Source organism: Aythya fuligula, chromosome 8, assembly GCF_009819795.1.
Source record: "Aythya fuligula isolate bAytFul2 chromosome 8, bAytFul2.pri, whole genome shotgun sequence".
In the NCBI taxonomy this organism is placed as follows: domain Eukaryota; kingdom Metazoa; phylum Chordata; class Aves; order Anseriformes; family Anatidae; genus Aythya; species Aythya fuligula.
The window spans coordinates 5,384,681-5,396,233 of record NC_045566.1 but is presented as its reverse complement, the minus strand read 5'-3'; the positions used below and the strand labels follow the sequence as shown (position 1 = coordinate 5,396,233).

The window sequence follows — 11,553 nt, the reverse complement described above, 5'->3', positions numbered from 1 at the left end:
CTCCGCCGCTCGGCCCCGTATGCCTTAAGGGGGCTTGGCGCCCGGCGGAACTACACGGCCGCTTCCGGGAGGGCAGCTCGGCGGCGGCATGGAGCGCTTCGTGGTGCGGCGGGCCCGCTCCCCGCAGCGCCCCCGCAGCGCCCGGCCCCAGCCCCCGGCCCTGCGGCAGGCCCCGATCGAGGCCCTCAGGGCAGGTCCCGGCGGGTCGCGGCCCCTCAGGGGACTGGGAGGGGTCCTGCGGCCCCCACGGCGGCAAACACGCCTCCAAACCCTTGTGCTGTTGAGATACTCGTAGTGAAGTGTCCTTAAATTCCAAAATTTTCCTTTCTAGGGGCTGCTTTGCACCATTTTCCCTTAAATTTGACGTAACAAGATCAAATATCTTGCCCCTTCTGTCTGCCCTGAGCAGCTCTGTGCTGTGTTCCATGCCCCGCTGCATGCCGTAATCAGTAATTCACGTATTGCAACCCCGTTAGTTGGGGTCCTTAATTATCACAAGACCATTCCGCCTTCCTAAATGCTTTTCTCGTTTTCAGAGAGTTGTGGTCGTGGAGGACATAAAGCGGTGGAAGTCTATGCTGGAGCTTCCTGGGCAGCCGAAGGAGAACCTGATCGAGGCTTTGGAGGAGCTGAAGAAGAAAATACCTTCCAAGGAAGTGTTGCTTTCAACAAAAATAGGTACATCTGCTCTGATCTCACCTGCTTGTTGTGTCTGCTCGGCTTGTCGGTGCAAAAAAGACCATTCCCCCAAGCTTTTTAAAGATAAGAGAATGCTTTACTGCACCCTTGCTCTGAGAAATCCTCAGCAGAAGGGCAGCACCATGTAGATAGCACAGGTCTGTGCCTGGCTGCTTTCTGTGGGACTTGGGGGAGGGATGATGTGACACTGCATGGTCCCTGCCTTTCCTGCCTGTGCAGATCATACATGGCACAGAATGTCCAGGAGTGACAGACGGTCATGCTGGCCTTTTTCTTTTTGCCAGTGAGAAGATGCCACTGTTAGGCTTCTGTGGTTCTTGCAGCCCAGCACGTTCAGGCAGGCACTGAAAAGGTCTCAGGAAGAGCCTGAATGAACCAAACGTGGCAAACGACAACTCAGAAACAAGGGGAAAGGCACAGATAGCATCTCCTTTTCTAAGGCAAGGGGGGCTTTCTGAATAGAGGAGCTGCTGCAAGATCCACAGAAGCCAAACAGTGACATCTTCTGGCCAACGGCGCTACTGGTCAGAGAGATACCACGCTGGAAAAAGATCCCTTTTGTCTCTCAAAGGAAAGTGTCTTTGCACTGCCAAGCCTGTGTCGATTGGAAAGATTCTGTTTGTGTCACAGTGATGTTTGTGTGCTAAAACATTGTAGCTATCACCAGCAACATCTTCCTTAAAGGCGATTTCAGTTAAAAGAAAAAAAAGTACCCTTTGTTGGCCAATTTTACACACTTTCACCAGATCCACTATCTGTGTAGAAAATTTCAGTAATATGTAAGTGTCTCTTCACACCTTGGTGATGTGAGAAAGTAATTTTCAGCTGTATAACTCAGCTCCTTGCTAATTGCTCAGGCAAAATCACTTGCAGGAGTCAATGAGTGAGAACTTCAGTCTTCATTCCTAGTAATTTTATATTTACCTTTTTGTCAATGCTTTGCTTGTTTCGCTGACGCTGCCTGAATTAAAAATGTTTGGCTGTTTGAGCACCAGCTTGGCCGGTGTCTGGTGTATTTGGTCCCCCTACCGAAGCTGAAGGAGCTGTTGCTGTTTTCCAGGTCACACCGTGAATAAGATGCGCAAACATTCAGATCACGACGTGGCCAGCCTTGCCAAAGATGTTTACACGCAGTGGCGAACTTTCATCAAAAACCATTCAAACAGGCCCTCCATAGAAGTCAGGAGTGATCCCAAGACTGAGGCTTTCAGAAAGAACGCACGGAAGCTGCTTTGTGAAGCCCTGGATCTTGAGGTAGCATTAATCTTTGGCTCAGAGGATAATTCCTTGTAGGAACAAGCTGGACAAGCCTTTTTCAGTCATAGTTTCTATAAAGCTGGTCCTGCTGGCAGAGTGGGGACAAGAGTTCTTGTATTTAGTGATTCTCTCCATGTCCCCATTTATCAGTGTCTTTGTTTTAAAGGTAGATTTTATTTTAATTATTATTATTAACCAAGTAAACGTGCTAATTGTAAGCGAGGTGTATATTGCACATTTACGTAACCAGCCAACAGAATAGCTGCGTATCTCCTGCAGCCGGGCTGTACAAGAAGTTAGCAGAACAAAGTTTTCACTGTTACTTATCAGCAGTTAAAACAACACTGGGACCTTCTGGGTGTTTCATATTTAAGTAATTAAGCATTTGTAAATTGACATCTGTTGCGAAAACACAGAGGCAAGGTTGACAATATATAAAGTGGCGATAAATACCAGATCCCTCTGGTATCTTTAAGTAAACGAACAGGATTTTACTGTAAGGCTTAATGACTAGTCTATGAAACTCTATAATAATTATCCTTTTAATTTATTCATTAGTTATCCTTTAGATGGCAAGAAAAGTGATAAGCGCTCGAGTTGCAAAGCTGTGTGTTTGCTTCTATGAGAACCTCTCCAACTTCCCATTCACCTGGACTGAGGCAGGACAAAAGAATGACTTTTTGTGGGAATGCCTCAGAATGATTTTATGGGGAGTTAGTTCCCTTTTGCTGGGCTGATGGGTCAAGCTTAATTCGTGGAAGGCAGCTTTGTGCACAGCAATAAGGCTGCTGGTAAAGTTTGAGCCTGTGGGACATGAAGGCTGTGATATCACCCTCAAACAAGTACTGTTGTGTAAGGCAGGACAAGGCAGAATCACCTCAGAACAGGACTCACCTGAAATTATGATGAGGAAAGCTGCCCTTCTGGCTTGCAGCTACCACCGTGTCTGCAGAGGGAGCTTATATCAGCATGATGAACAGCACAGATAGGACAGGGAGCCACAGAGGTCCAGCAAATGGAAAGCAGGGACACCTGAGAGATTGATGAAGAGGGAGAGTGGGGGCTGAATGGATTCAGCTGAACTTCTAGCGCAGACTGGCAGAGGGACAATTTAATGATGGGTAGCAAAAAGAGAGTAAAAGTGTTGGGAAAGGACTTGGAGGAATACTGGCTGGCATGTGGGAATCTCCTGTATGTGAAGCATGGGAGATTCCCTGTAACAAAAGGCAGAAGTGAAATTAAAACAATTTCTTGATGGGCAGGGGATTTTTTTCTAAGCTGTGCTAAATTACAGGTTTTGGCACATGTTGAAGCAATAACTACGTAATTAACATTTAGTAAATCCCTTTCTGCGTTCTTAATTATACCTCCTTCCACACACACAGAGCCCACATTTCCCTTTATAGCACCAGGCAGAGTTGCCAAGTGTTTGGCGTGTCTTAGAGTTGCTGTTGGAATTGGGTTTAAAATAGTATCCAAGGTGCCTTATATCAGCGAGATCAAAAAGTGATCGTAGTGGAGACAGTACAGCGGAGCTTACAGCTGTAGTTCAACTGGATACCCAAAGCTAGCTGCAGATTAGTTTCCTGTCGTGATGGCAAAGCGCTGCCACCCAGCTGGAGATGTGAATATGTTCCCTGCTACTGACCGTGTTGCTGTGTTCCTTAATTGCTAGGGTGGAATTAAATTGTTCTTCCTGTTGCACTTGTGATGAGAAGTAGATTTCCTCGAATCTATGCTGATTAACGAAGAAGCACTGAAAAACACCAAACTCCAATTTCAATCAGTCGGTCTCCTTATTAAATGGAGAGATCTAATTTTATACTTTGCTGTTTTCAGATTGATCACCCACTGGCTGAAAATATTGAGCGAGAAGCTTTTCATCTCTCTTCCCGTCTCATTAGCACGCCGTATCGCAGAACGGTGCGAGCTCTTGTCTTCTCATTAAAGCACAAACCTGAAATCCGAGCAGAAGTCAAGACTGGCACGCTCACTGTCCCCGCGTTTGTACAGAGCCATAAAAAGTGAGGTGTCGTGCCTGCTGCTGAACGAGAACTTCATGTGCCTGCATCTCCGTGGAACCGGGAACCCTTTCTGTCGTAAGGGGCGTGCAGAAGTGCTGACAGTGTGACTCACTTGGCACCGCTCTATTAGCAGGGCTGCTGAAGGCAAGAACTACTAATGATGAAAGTGGTGCTGTAAATCCGAGTTGGTGGAAGTCTGCGTAGGGTTGTTGCTCAAAAATTTTCCTCTACTCCGCCCTATATTTTCCTGCTAAAAAGCCATCCGTGCAGACTCACCTGTTTGTTATGTCTGTCAGTTTGTCATGCCTCAGTTTGGCTCCATCCCTGAGATGGGTCTTCAGGTGTAATTATTTGAATAACATTTAACAGCTTTGTGCTGGGCTGATAGGAAATAGTGGGAATTCAGGACAATTGTTCCATGGGAGGGGATTCCTAGAGGATAACTGCAAATCCTGGTTAACCATAAATCAGCCAAGCCTGCTGTAGCTGGACCCTGAATGTGGCAAGAGCTACCTGTTTACCCAAGCCAAGTGACCTCCCCTGCATTCCACAGTGGGATACAAAATGGGTTTCAGTAGTTCTCTATCCATCCTTCCATAGGCTCAGTCAGCCTGCGATGGTGGGCATTTTCTGAAACCCTGGGGTGGAAACCAAAATGCCCTGGGGTATAGGTGCTATCTAATACCTCTGCGTAATGAGCAACTCACTCAGACTTCCATACCTCCCCCATGATTAAAATCTGGTGCTTGTTTTTAGTGTAACAAGAAAATAAAATGAAATTAATTTTCTAAATTGTAATTGGGTTGTAAGGAAAATATTCCATGTGAAGGCTTTTTTCCTCCAAAAAGATCGTGTTTCAGAATGATTGTGTAAACAAATTTAAGCAGCAAACTATCGTATGAATTGCTTCAGGTTATTAAAAACTGAAAATCTTGCCTTTCGTACTTACTCTGGTTTCTTTAGTGCCACAAGTCATCTTGTTCTCTGTGTGCTATTATTAAGGCTGTGACAGGCACAGTCTTTCTCTGCTGGTAGGCAATAAAGCGCTCTCTGTTCTCTGTGCTGGTACAAGGGACTGGCCACAAACCATTTTCCGAGTTAACAGGGGCGAGAAGTCTAGTATAGCATAAGGGAGTGTGCTTTGATCTGTCATGGTCAGCACTCTGATCTCAAGAGAGTCACTTAAGGACAGATAATGCAGTGGGAAAACTGCCCATCAGTCTGTTCACATCATCCTAAACAGGACTGGGGGTCAGTAAGTGGATCTGCTAAATACTTTTTTCTTCCCTGAACACTAACAAAAGCTAACTTACCTTAAATGTTGAACTCTGTAAAATTTATTATGTAATTGCAGGTTCTCTTAATAAGATCTAAACCCTGTTTTGTTTGCTTGGGCCAGTACAAGAGCATTTCTGTTGTGTGTGCCGCTAAGGTATCCTCATAGCTGGGTTTTCTCAAAACCAGAGCTCTGGCTGAGTCTAGGCGTGCAGACATTTCACTGGTAGAAAGTTAACAATAGGTGTGTTGGAGAAAGTACACCACAAACTGGCAGCCTGAGTGGTGACTATAGGGATACCGCGTCAGTGAAGACGTTAACACCTGATGACCAGTCTGTAGGAAGAGAAGTGAAACCCCTCAATTTCTTACAAGCGATCAGATCCATTTCCCACATAAGTAACCTCAGACTGCACAGCTGTAAGTGAATTCACATGTCTTGGACTGTCATGAAAGGGCTTCAGGATCAATGAGTGTCTTAGGTTTATGCTTCCAGAGCTGCAATGCCATGACCTGCAGTGCTTATTTTCAGCTTTCTGTTCCTGGTGCTGGGCTGCGCTGTCTATATTTAGGTGATGTGTGAGAAGCACAAATGTGGGAAATGAGGAACTGCTGGTCCTCGCGAAAGCCAGAGCAGAGCAGTTTCCCACACAGCTCAGGTGCACCAGTAGCACCTCGGCCTACCTATGTGGTGCTGTGCCTTGGATTGCAAAACTCATCTCGTGGAGAGAGTAAGGAATCACCCAAATAGATACGGCTCAACCTGTCTGCAGGTAGCAGCTGCCTGTCCCAACACTTGCAGTCTGAAAGTGAACTGCTCTACAGCAGTGGCAGTTCTGAGAACAACTCAGTAAAATCCGCTTCTGTTTTTACAGGTTAGCTCCGGGAACCCCCTGCAGTAGTGGGGAGGGATGGGAATGCTTTTCTATCTTACTAGTAAACAGTCCTGGGGCAGGGATACCATTCACAACAGCACTGTAAAATCTAAAAACAAGGTCAATGTGGACATCAGCGAGGACCTACCATGGCCTAGAGTACTTTCTTTGCAAAACCTGCTTGCATCTCAGCCTGTGCACATTAGCTTTCGAAGTGGTGCAAGCCCTCAGAGATAGCAGCCGTCAGCAGGCCTGCCTGGGCTCCGTTTGCTCACCTCACGAGCTGCCCAAACAGTGCAGTCACAGAGCTGAACAACCTGGAGATGCACGTGAGCCCTTCTGCTCCACACAAACTACAGGCTCCGTCTCTTCTGTGCCATCAGGCTTTGTTTTGGGGTACAAGCAAACTTCTGCCAGGTCCATCTCTTTTAGGTGACTTTATCACGTCCTCTCCTGGTCCCTGATACCTCTCTTTTCTGAACAGACTTCAGGGAAAAGAGATTTGTTGTTGCTCCATCTATTTTGGATGGATGCCTTTCAGCTCTTTGAAGCACATGCTGCAGAGAAGAGTTTTTGGCCTCATTCTCAGTACGTACCAAATATTTTTCTTTGGGGAATTAACTGCAGGGATGCAGTTACTGCATAACAGAAAACTCATCTAAATTTCCTCAGTTTAAGGGCTAATACTTTCACAACTTGTTTTCTAAGGGACCTAAGCATATAGCTCTGGGTCCAGCTCTTGCAACCTGATGTTGAAGCTAGCAGCAACGTTTGGGGTGAAGATTTGCAGGCTGAGCATTACACACGACTGGAGGAACTGGAAGAGATCTCCAAGGGCTGGGCTTGAGACGTGCAGCACAGGGGGAATCAGAGAACAAGGGAATGGTGTGAGGACAAAACCAGGAAGGTGGGGAAAAAAAAAAAAAAGACAAAAACTGAGAAGAAAAAGCGATAGGACAAAATAGGGCTTCCTTTTCTCAAAGAGTGATGCTGAGTGTGATGAGGGGATGCTCAGCACCTTGGTACTCAGCAGCCAAGTTTTTAATTACTCTATAAAGACCAGATTTGCTCTCTTTGTTGGAAGTTGGCTGTTGGAAGTGAGCTGATGGGTTTGAGTGCCCTGCGATACGTCCCTGTGCCAGCAGCACTGACGAGCCATGGTTCAGGGACACGTGGGGCCTGCAGGACCATCCCCAGCTTGGTTTCTCCCACCACAAAGGTCACACACCCAGCTGGGGGGCAAAAAGGCCCCTCAGGCATCCTGGGGCTGGGTCTCACTGATCTGGGTGTGCACTTCTGCTTTCGCCTCTGGTTTTACCCTGGAGCTGCTGTGTGGTGGCAGTCGCAGGGTGCCAGGAAGACACTTGGCAAAGGCAGGGACTCCACAAGCTCCTGTCTTCATGCTGGGGAAACCCTTTCAGCCTAAAAGGAGGGATGGAAGATCTGAGCCGTGGCTCCCTTGGGCTGTGTTTCCCCGGTGCAGTGCCTTTCAAGTAGCTGGTGCCCTTTTACAGGGGAGCATTAAACCAAGGAGGCACCCAAACTACAGAAAAGAAGCTTCTTTTTTCCCCTTTTCCTGCCAGATTAAGCACAGCCCACACATTCCTTTCAGAGAGTACACAAAGCTGAAGGATCTAGAGAGTCCTGCCACACCGAGCAAAAAGAAGGGAAGCCCTTCCCGGAGGTGAGCAGCGATCCCCATCAGCAGGTGGGGGAAGGAGGGCTTCATCCCGCTGCAAATTGCTTGGGCGAGAGGAGAAGGGAGTAGCCGAGACCTCCCCGTCCTTCCTGAAAGGCAGCACGCAGCGCCTCGGCGTTTTTCATCTTCCGAGAGGCTCTTCAAAGGTTTCTCCACAAAGAACCCAAACTTTCAGATCTCCTTCGCTGGCAGCCCGGCCATGCGAAGGGTTTGCTCGGCTGCTGGCTGGCCCTGGGCTGGGAGGTGCTCGGACAAGGAGCAGCCCCAGATGTCCTCGCACATCCCCCCTGTGCCCCTTCCCTGATGAAGGGGAGCCGCAGCCCCCCGCTGCCTCAACCTCCCCCTGCAGTATTGCAGCTCTCGTGGTGGGAGCAGACCCGATTTGGCTCACGGAGCTGACAAAGAGCTGCAAGAGCCTGGCCAGGCAGCTCCCGAAACCCCAGAGCTGGGTTATGAGGGCAGCAGGGGAAACTGAGGCACGGAGGTGCTCTGGCAGGCTGGAGGATGCAAACAGGGGGAGTCCATGCCAGGGTTACGCTGCAATTAATGACGTGCTAATTCTGCTGGCAGTGCACTGAACAACATCTACGATCGCTGTCAATTAGACTAGATTACGGGATAATCCCTGCTAATTATATATTATTACATACCGAGCAGTTATCTCCCCATAAAGGGTGCCCCTCTGATGGACAAACCCTCTTCTTTTAACACAGCCAGCCCAGATGGCAAAGCCCTTTTTTCCTGCAGCCAATATTTTCCTTCAGCTGAAACGCTCACGCTGCAAACACCGCGCTCTTGTCCCGGGTGGCAGGAGGAGGAGGAGGGTGGCCGTGAGGGGCAGGGCCAGCCCAAAAAGAAAGGCAGGGGCAGCCTCAAAGCCAGACCCCATGGAGCTGCCATGCTGCCAGGGCTGGGAGCGAGCACCCCAAGGGCTGTGCTGCAGCGGGGAGCCCTGCCAGCACCCAGGGGTGCTCAGGCAAGGCTGTTGGCAGCTCAGGGTTTGGGGTGACTTGCAAGGCGATGCTTTCCTCCAAATAACTGCTCCCCACGTTCCCCAAATGCCCCCGTTTCACCTCTACACACCAAAACCCCCAGGAAGCATGGGGGGGAGGATGACCTTGCTGCCCCCATGGGGCAGGATGGCCGGGAAACGGGAGCGAGCGCTGCTGAAAATAAACCGGGAAACAACTCCCGGTAAACGCCGCCGTTGCATTTTTAATTGTCCATATGCTTGCTCCATTATGTCTCCCCAGCTGGCAGGGCTGACGGCGGCTGCCTCCTCATCTGTGCCGCCGAGGGTCTCCGGCAGGTACCTGAATCTGCAAGGTGACAGGGTGGCAGGGGGCTGGGGCTGGCCGTGTCCCCGCGCTGTGCCCACCTCTACCCCCGTGTGCTCGGGGAAGTTGGTATTAAGCGACCCCAAAATCCAGCAAGCAAGGAGGTGGGAGCCTACCAGCTCCCCGTGCCGCCGCCCCGGGGCAGTCGCTATTAAATGAAATGCAGAGGCTTGCTCCAGGAGGGGATGCAGGTTTGGGCGGGGAGAACGGATTAGAGGAGCAGAGCTGCCTCATTCCTGGCATTCCTGGAGAAGGGAAAAAATAAGATAAAGAGGGAAAGCAGGTTCGGAGCCAGACTTCACGGCCCCTGCATGGGACATCAGCTCGCTGGGGCTGCCGGTGTTACAAACCCCGGTGTCCTGGATAACCCCAAATGTGTCCTGCACAGGGAGCACCAGCATCTGCTCAGTATTTTGGAGCTGTTTTCTCTAAAAAGCGTCTTTTCCCCGAGGCAGACGGTGCTGCTGCATACTGCGGCACACTCCCAGCCACAGGGCATGCTTGGTGGGAAGGAGAAACAGCCCCACCGAGGGACCCACTGCAGCAGCGGGGTCTGTGCCCAGCACCAGCACCTTGGGCACTGCTGGGATCACCGAGGAAAAAGCTCTCGCTGGGTATTTCATGGAGAAATCCACCAAAGAGGGGTTGCCTGCTAAGGGGGGAGCACCCAGCCAGTGCTCAGAGGGTTTTATTTCTTTCTGCAGCCACCAAGCCCACAACCGTTGTATTATTACCTTGAAAGAAAGGCGAGGATCAGCAGAATTGTGCCCCTCGGGCCACATAAATCCCCGGCAAGCAGAGTGTGCGACACATCTGCTTGGGAAAGCATCGGGACGGCGTTAGCTTTTATGGCCGGGTTAGCGTGCAAACCTGGACCTTATAAACCACCCCTGGAAAAGAGATGGACAAGGCACCAGATCTAAACAGCACCCCAGCTGCTGACCATGCCCTTAGGAGTGTGCGGCATGCCCAGCACTGGGCAGCCACAATAAAAGGTGGAACAAATCCCCGTGATTACCCAGCACCTGGGATCCTGGGACTCGCCGTCCCCCGTCACGCTCGGCAGCTCGGCGAGCACCCTGTGCACAGAGCCCCATTGATGGCGAGAGGTTGTCCGAGGCCAGGAGGGTGGCAGGGAGCCCAGCCTGTGCTCCGGCCCCGCGCCCCAGCTGGCTACAAGGGGCTTTTGTCCAGCCTGGGAAGTGCCAGCACGGTGACCTGCCCCGTCCTGGGGACATGGAGGGGACGTGCCTGCAGCCAGCTCCTGCGTGCAGGGGCAGGGGACACTGGGGCCGGTCCTGCACCATGCCCCTGGGATGGGGATGCGGGTGGTTTATCACAGGTGTCTGGCTGTGGCTAAAAACTGCTGGCCAAAAAGTCCCTTCCTGGCCTCTGCCACCACTTTTCCCACCCAGGAGACCTCAGGTGGTCTCCAGCCTGTCCCTGTTTTGCATTGGGGCAGGACAAGACATTTCCCAGCAGCAAAAATTTCCTTACAGCAAAATCCCAAGGAGAGCGATGCTGAGCTGGAACTGGCAGCATCCAGCCCCCAGTGAGGGATCGGTGTAAATCAGAAGGAGCTGACCCATCGCCCTGCTTTATGTAAGAGACACTTCCCCGGGTGCTCAGCGATACCTGCCCCCGGGTTTAGGATTGAGGGGCACACCACTCTCCTGGGCACACTGGGAAGGAGGAAAACACAGGGGAAAGGACAGATTGCTCTCATTTTCTCCAGCCTTTGGGTGGCTGAAGCGCTCAGGTAAGCCCTGTGAGAAGACGACACGTGGAGAAGCAGTGGGGAGCTCGAGGATGAACGCGTCTCGTCACATCCCCACCGCTCAGACACCGCATATGGGCACCGGAGACACCTCCCCGAAGCACCTACGTGCGCTGCACCCATCGCTGCGTGCCAAGGGGAGACGTCGGCGTCTGCAGCCGCCTCCAGCAGGGATCCATGGCACCCACACAGGCACGGATGGGAGCACGGAAAATATTTGTTGGAAATATTGCTATATTTGGGGGGTAGTCTGTACGCTCAAGAATTCAGCGAGAAATAATTGACAGGATTATTTGCAGCCATCGGCAAACAACGTTACTTTCCCGAAAGTAGCGGCACCAGAGGGAAAATAAATGGAAGCAGGTGCGGGAAGAGTTACGGAGCACGAGAAGTGCGTTCCCGAGCCAAATGGACAGATTGAGAGACAGAGGAAAACCGATGGGGAAGGGAAGCGGCTGCCTATTGCCCAGATCCCTCAGGCGCGGGGAGGAGGTGGAGGCTGGGCTTGGGCTCCGTTTCGGGGCCTCTGTCTCAGCAGCTGCGTTAGCGCTAAGCCTGGGCCGAGGGAAAATTTTGGGGGGCATTTCTGAGCTGAGCAGGGATGAGTTCG

General features: G+C 50.7%; 1 protein-coding gene across 1 annotated transcript; it reads left to right on the top strand.

Moving 5' to 3' along the window:
* Positions 1-72: 72 nt before the first annotated feature.
* TCEANC2 (transcription elongation factor A N-terminal and central domain containing 2) lies at positions 73-4,914 on the top strand. Its single transcript, XM_032192740.1, has 4 exons — positions 73-190; positions 537-678; positions 1,760-1,953; positions 3,796-4,914. The coding sequence occupies exons 1-4, from the start codon at positions 89-91 to the stop codon at positions 3,982-3,984; spliced, it is 627 nt and encodes a 208-aa protein (XP_032048631.1). The 5' UTR covers positions 73-88; the 3' UTR covers positions 3,985-4,914.
* Positions 4,915-11,553: the final 6,639 nt, after the last annotated feature.

Bases quoted from the DNA above. Each gene is read 5' to 3' on its own strand.
- TCEANC2 (XM_032192740.1), top strand. From the start codon at position 89: ATGGAGCGCTTCGTGGTGCGGCGGGCCCGCTCCCCGCAGCGCCCCCGC. The intron at 191-536 runs GCAGGTCCCGGC...TCTCGTTTTCAG, and splicing joins CCCCGATCGAGGCCCTCAGG to AGAGTTGTGGTCGTGGAGGA. The intron at 1,954-3,795 runs GTAGCATTAATC...TGCTGTTTTCAG, and splicing joins GTGAAGCCCTGGATCTTGAG to ATTGATCACCCACTGGCTGA.